The following is a 7,107-nucleotide window of genomic DNA, read 5'->3' on the forward strand; positions in this document are numbered from 1 at the left end:
CTTTTGATGATATCTTTGTTGATTTGATCATTCCATCTCAGTTGTTTGGCCTACCTTGCTTTCTGGACTGAATTCTATGGACTTAACTTGGACTTGAACCACCAACCTCCAGATTCAAAGTCCATCTTACTAACCACTACACTACTGAGATTGGTAAAGAAAAAAAAAAAAAGAGAGAGTTAACACAGGGTCAAGGGTTTTCTTTGACGTCACCCATTTGATTTACACAGGCCAGTATTTCTTAAACCCTGGATTAACTCTCTGTGGTAAGATCGAGCATAACTGTTTTTGCTTACCGTTGTCAGGTAGTTGAGTATGGACTGAAGCTCGTCTTCCTTCACCCCAGGCCCTAGCATCATGAGTTGTTTGAGGAACAGAAGAATGTAGGCACGAATAGCCAGGATGTCTTTCTGAGCTGGCCGAGGTCCGTCTGGAAAAACAACGAGAGCAGATTTCATATACAGTCTCCGAAGTTATTGTTACGGGCGCCACCAAAATATCCTAGGTGATAGATAGATGGTAGTCATTTGGGTTTAGAGATTAATTGTTTTGTAATCTGAATGTAATATGTAGTGAGCATTCTACAATTGAAAATTTCCAGAGTTTTCTTCCCGAACAATAGACCAGTTGCGCTTACTTAGGTGAGGTTTCAGCAGATTTGGACTTTTCACTACTTTCTACGTACATAGGAATCGACCTTTTATTTTATTTTTACCCAAAAGCAACAGTTTTATTCTGAAACAAATGCATACCATCTACCTGGAATATGTCCCCTGATTTGGGGATGATTCGGGGTTCATATAATAAGTTACGAGTATACAAGGTGGCTCAGTTCACTTACCCAGTCCCTTCGGTATCACGCCGGTTTTGAGTCGCGGATTCACAACCCAGTAGTAGAACTTGAGCGTATGCATTGTCTGTAGTATGGTTTTCAGTCTTTCGTCTTCGCTTTCTGTGATTGTGGAATGCTGAAATCGAAATCAAACAGCACATCATTATTAAGAAGATTTAATACTTCTCGCAGAAACATATTTGATGTGCGTATAATGCTACTTAGCCAGAAACTCACTATCAGATAGACCTGACAGGTACAACCGACCAGATCCGCCTGTCAGGTCTACCTGATAGTGAGCTTCAGTCTTTCGTCTTCGCTTTCTGTGATCGTGGAATGCTGAAATCGAAATCAAACAGCACATTATTATTAAGAAGATTTAATACTTCTTGCAGAAACATATTTGATATGTTTCTGCAAGAAGCTACTTAGCCAGAAACTCACTATCAGATAGACCTGACAGGTAGAACCGACCAGATCCGCCTGTCAGGTCTACCTGATAGTGAGTGGCTAGCCTTACCGTCAAATTGTCAATCAGGAATCATCATTTGATTACCTTGGGAAAACATTTCCTAACAGACCTATAATTATGGTTGCGTTGTCATGTTACTTTCTAAAATACACAATGTTACTTTCTAAAAGTCTCAGTATTACAATAAATCCACCCCTATGCTTACCTCTGTGTAGGGTTAATAGTGCTCAGTGGGTAGTAGGGACAAATAGTGCACAGTGGGTAGCGGTGGGAAGTGCACAGTGGGTGGTATGGGACCAATAGGACTTGAAAAGCATGGAGTGATAACTCGTTTATTGTGAGTTCGAGAGTCGCATTAATTAGGTAGTGCGTGAAAAGCAAAGAATGGTAGCAAGGTAGGAAGTGAAGTGTGCAAAAAGCATGGGTTAGTAGCACTTCAATGTGGACTTGTGGAGTGATAAGGGTAAATATTAAGCAATCAAATGTTTGATGATTGTTGCATTAATTAGGTAGTGCGTGGAAAGCAAAGAATGGTAGCAAGCTAGGAAGTGGAGTGTGCAAAAAGCATGGGTTAGTAGCACTTCAATGTGGACTTGTGGAGTGATAAGGGTAAATATTAAGCAATCAAATGTTTGATGATAGCGCATAGATTATGGCATAGGTAAGGTAAGCCATGGGTGTAGTAAATGGAATGATTGTAAATTTGTACACCGAGGTAGAGGGTGAAACGTTAAGGAATTGGCTACTTTGTGTTAGTCTTATCCTACCAGTACCTTAGAGGTTAAATACAATGGTGGGTGGTTCAATTCCTGAGTACTTATCTCCGTTTTGATTACTATTCATTGTTTCCCCTTTTTGGAGGAGAGGGGGGGGATTGAGGTTTTCAAAATACCACCCGAAATCTACAGAAGTTCCCTTCCCTTCTATAACTTTATCAGGTAAATCAGACAGGAAATGCTTTATTCTAAACAGATAAAACTATCCAAAATAATCACACAGGAAATGCTTACCTGTTTTAGGAGTAACTCACTGTTGGGCGTGAGACACGTGACCAAATGTTTGGTGAACCGGAGAAACGAACCCAGGACCTCCAGCGTCAGATGCTCGCGTGATAACTTCTGCAGCATGTAGCTGATGGCCAGGAAGCCACGGTTCTGAATAATGTGCTGTTGAACCGTCTGCGAGCTTTCCACTAGCTCACAGATGAAACCAAGCAGCTTTGAACTGGAAGAGAATAACATTCAATAAATCATGGAGTACAAAGTACATACTCAATTCATGACGTAAAATTGGCCTCAAATATTGCGTCATCATAAAAAGTTAATTGTGGAGGGTATTATGCGAAACAAATGAGGTTTGTTCCCGGAACGACTGGCTTTCCTCCTATCCTTTCCTCTTAGATTTCGGGACGATAAGACCTCCAATGTTACAATCTTACAATTCCCTCTATTAAACCTCTTCAAAAACCTGGTTTTGATATCAGAAAGTTTATTGATGAAAGAAAGGCGCTAGGCCAAGTTCCGATCTCAGCATGCAGTGTGTATAAGTGTATATATTATTACACGAAACATTTCGCAGCTTTTCTATCCCTAAGATTTATTTCGTAGCAATGAAACAACTGCTACATTAGAATCGTGTGGTCTGTGTCGTAACATGCCCATATAATGTCATGAAATGTGGACTACAGTCTACTTACCACAGGTGGGGATCTTTCTTATCCGCACTATCACAGGGTAAGTCAAGTTGGGAGAAGAGAGGAAAGAGGACCTGAATGCCACCCACAGAGTTGAGTGTGCTGTGAATCGAGTGAGTGATCACAGCCTTCACGTCCTGAAACCAAGAGAACGACAGGATTACATCAGTTTATTAATGAAAAGTTGTTAAGCAAAAGGTGATCTTCGCACAGACTTACCCCTCTTTGCTTGCCACCGGACGGACAGACGCCGGAAGTTGCAAAGTCTTGGAGGCTGGGGCGAATTTATATAAAGTCTCAAGGTGAGTTCACACACAGTCGACCGTCCATCGATCGATGTCGACTGACACGTCCACACTGCCTCGACAACACAGATTTTCCTTGTCGATCGATCGGTCGACTATGTTTTGACACAACTTTATAAGCTGAGGGGAATATAAAGTCTTACCAACTCTATTAATAACGTCTAATTATTGAACTTATACTATGCTTATCTCACCCATTGACTATCCTCTCCTTCACTTACCTGCAGCATAAGGGCATGGGGCGTGTGTACAAAATAGGTGGGATTGCCTTTGGGTGCCGACTGGAGACACAACTGAGAGTCTGTGGCCACTGGATTGTACATGAATACTATTGCCGTCGATAGCTTACCGTCGTACAGAACCTGGGACACACAAAGGGTTAAACATTGTGGATTAATCAATAAAACTCAACTTCCTGGTGTTTATACTGCCAGAATGAGACTGAAAAGTCGCTTAACCCTCGCGGGCTAAACAAGGTCTTATTTAACACCTTGATGGGGTTCAAATGTTACCTTGTTTAATAGGCAAAAACACACAAGACAAATGTATGTACGATATACGCTACAAAAGCTGATGATCAAAAACTAGCCGTTTTAATTATTTATTTGACCGGTCAGTTATCAAACCCAGACTCGAGCTAATACTCAAGTTCTTGAGGTACAAGTAAAACATATAAATAAAACACTTCGTCTAGTCATATTTTTGTCCACTTTTCCTTATCTGCCAATACTTTACCTGCCACACAGACATCTGCAGCACAGTTCTCCTGTTCTCCCTGTTGTTGTTACAAAGCAGTGTGAGGTCGGATAGGGGGTTAAATTCGGACCTAAATTAGGCTGAAAATCTATGCCTCGGTTGGGTTACAAACCTGTACTTTCCTACTTAATTCTTTCATCAAACAAGCGCCTGAACAACTGTGCCAATCAAAAGGTAGATTTACATAGGGTTTCTTAAGTTAGAAACATACATTCATCACGTCATGTCATGGGGAGTCAGAAAGATGTAGCTCAAAGTTTTCCCACAATATTGTAGGTAGTTTCGTTCAGGACAGAAACACTACTAACTATCAAGTCACGTAACGTGACGTAACGTGATGGTAGTCTCTTTATACCTTTAGTCTCTTTCTTTCCTTCAATATTTACCTTGGAAAAGCGTTTTATCTCTACATTGCAACTTTTCCTCCTCTCTCCGTCTCTTTCTCTCTCTCTCTCTCTCTCTCTCTTCCTTCTTCCCTCTCCTCTTCTATCCTACATTTCTCTCCTTCCCTCTCTTCCGTCTCATATCCTTTTTTCTCTCTTTCCGCCTTCCCCCCTCTTCCTTTCTCTCTCCCTCTCCTATATCTCTTTCTCTTCACTTTTCTTTCCTCTCCCCTTCTAATCTCTCTCATCCCTTCTCTTCTTACCTCTCTTTCTTTCTTCGGTCCCATATCCTTCTTTCTCAACTCCCGTCTTCCCTCCCCCCTCCTTCTCTCTCTCTCTCTCTCTCTCTCTCTCTCTCTCTCTCTCTCTCTCTCTCTCTCTCTCTCTCTCTCTCTCTCTCAAGTAAGAACCAAGGCTGATTACAGGGTCACAAGGGGGGGTTCATCTGGTCAAATTTGCCCCAGGCCAGGGAGGCCTGGAACCCAGTCGTTTTTTCATCTCAAGAAGGGAAATAAAATACGAATTGGTACCCAAATAAAGCTTTAACTAAGATGTACCTTCCTTTCGGGAAACTTTTGAAACTGGTCCCCTTTAAAAAACTGAAATGGCGCCTATACTCAACCATAGGAAATCCAAGATGGCGCACGGTCGGAATCGGTTCCCGTTCCGAAGGTTTCCCAAAAGGAAAATACAATTCTACCTATACTAGTATTCTGCGATTTTTTTTTTTTTTTTTTTTTTTTTGCCAGAAAGCCCCTATTGTTGGAATTAGCCCGGGGCCCGCTTAGGCTGTGACGGGCCCCTGGCCAGCAAAAGTCGGAGCTTTTGTGCTGATGCGGTAGCTTCTTTCCGAGCTGTGTCTTGTTAATTTTCAGTCCAAATGAACTTGTTTGAAAAGTTGCCAAGCGTTGCCTCTCCTCCTTGCTTCCCCCGAGACTTTTGTCTGGGGATGCATTTTATATTAGGGGATTTCAGTTATTCCCGGCGCGTATGATTTTGAAATTAGACTTATGAGAAGTGTGGGAAAGGAAAGAAAAGTGTAGCTATGAAGAAAGGGAGAAGGGGTGAATAGGAGAGGATAATATTGTTGAAGAGGAAGGATAGAGAAGAAGAGATGATAGAGTAAATGGGGAGAGGAGGGAGGATAGAGGAATTGCGAAAGAGGAAGGAATCGAGGAAAAGAGAAATGCGAAAGAGGAAGGAATAGGGATAGAGGAAAGATGAAGGAACAAAGAAAAGGAGAGATGATAGAGGAAGAGGGAATGGAGAAGAGGAGAGAACCGCTGGTGTTGAAAAACAAGTTTTATAATTTTAAAACTTGAGTGATAAGCGTAATGTGAAATTAAATACAACAGGAGTTGCTTTGGTTTTCATTAGGAAAAGAGTCGATATTCCACGAATTTTATAACACGATTGTAACGAATTCAAATCAAGTTTGAAAGTTGAAAAGTTTGGGGTACCTATCCTTGTAAGACTATCCCGAAATCTGCTGAGGAATGTTATACCCACCGAAAAATTGTTTCTCTCAAAAGTCCCATTTCATTCCAGTCCCCATTTCATCCTTGTATTGCTAAATAGTTCCCGTCTCATATCTCATCTCAATACTGCTAAATATTTAATGTTTCAATTTGTTTCCAATGCCGATTGTTGTCGTTGACTTTCAATCCTGGCTCCCCCTCCCTCCTTATCCCTTCCATTATTTCCTCTCCTCTCCCTTCCATTACCTCCCCTACTTTTTCTCCCATTATTACTTCCCCTTCTTATCCTTCCCATTACCTTCCTACTGTCCCCTCCTTCAGGATCATAAATAACAATCAACCAGCAACGTTCTCTATTGACAACATTGAGCTCTCCAAATATACAGGGTAGTTGAGTCTTAAGAGTTACATCCTAAACCTACAATTCTGGGTAGCTACTAGAGTACACTCTAAAAGTCTAAATCCTACATGTATTTCTGATGACAGGGTGGATCTAAAACAGTTTGATGTACAAATTAATCTCGAAAGGCCTGAGAGGGGCTGCGAAAAGCCAACAGCTGCCGATTCCCCAAACACGCGCAAAAGGAATGACCAACCACGATACTAATCACGCTCAACGTTGCTGAACTTCAGTGATCTGAGAGTAACTGGTGCATTCACCCTGTTTCAAAAGCTCGGGACGTATAAATTATGACTATAAAGCCTCCCTTCTCGCTCTCCTCTCCTAAGCTCCATCTTCGTTCTCTCCCCCTCTCTTAAATCCCTCCCAACTCTCTCTGTCTCTTTATTCCCCTTTCTTCCTCCCTCCCTGACAATCTTTCTATTCCCGTCCCTTCCATACTTCCTTCCCGTTCTCTTCTATCCTCCCCTCAGCCTCATCTTCCCTCCCTGACAGTCTCTTTTCCCTCTCTCCCTACCTCCCAGTCCCTATTCAATGGGATTGTTTGCTCTTGTGACAAGGAATTCATTATCTATTCTCTGTCGACGGAATTTATTTTTGTCATTACAAAAAATCCCGTCGGGATGGCGCCGAAGAGGAGACATTGATGATTTTTTCCCTCCCTTAAACCCGCCCCCTCGCACAGGAGGGAAAAATAGGGACAAAGGTCAATGTTTTTTTTTTTTTTTTTTTTTTACATTTTTTAAAACATTTCTTTTGAAAATATTTAAAATTTTTTTTTTGAAAAA

The 7,107-nt window shown here is 41.6% G+C and overlaps 1 protein-coding gene across 1 annotated transcript in view; it reads right to left on the reverse strand.

Moving 5' to 3' along the window:
* Positions 1-296: 296 nt before the first annotated feature.
* The window catches only part of LOC113472146 (neurobeachin-like), a gene marked incomplete at its 3' end in the record, with an annotated part of 10,340 nt that continues 3,529 nt past the window's right edge, over positions 297-7,107 (reverse strand). Inside the window, exons 3-7 of the mRNA XM_026831770.1 lie at positions 3,524-3,664; positions 3,001-3,134; positions 2,315-2,528; positions 842-968; positions 297-430 (exon numbers count right to left, since the gene is read on the reverse strand). Coding sequence (XP_026687571.1) covers positions 297-430; positions 842-968; positions 2,315-2,528; positions 3,001-3,134; positions 3,524-3,664 — 750 coding nt within the window. The remainder of the gene's footprint in view (positions 431-841; positions 969-2,314; positions 2,529-3,000; positions 3,135-3,523; positions 3,665-7,107) is intronic.

This window comes from Diaphorina citri, unplaced genomic scaffold, assembly GCF_000475195.1.
Source record: "Diaphorina citri unplaced genomic scaffold, Diaci psyllid genome assembly version 1.1 scaffold4063, whole genome shotgun sequence".
Taxonomy (NCBI): Eukaryota; Metazoa; Arthropoda; class Insecta; order Hemiptera; family Psyllidae; genus Diaphorina; species Diaphorina citri.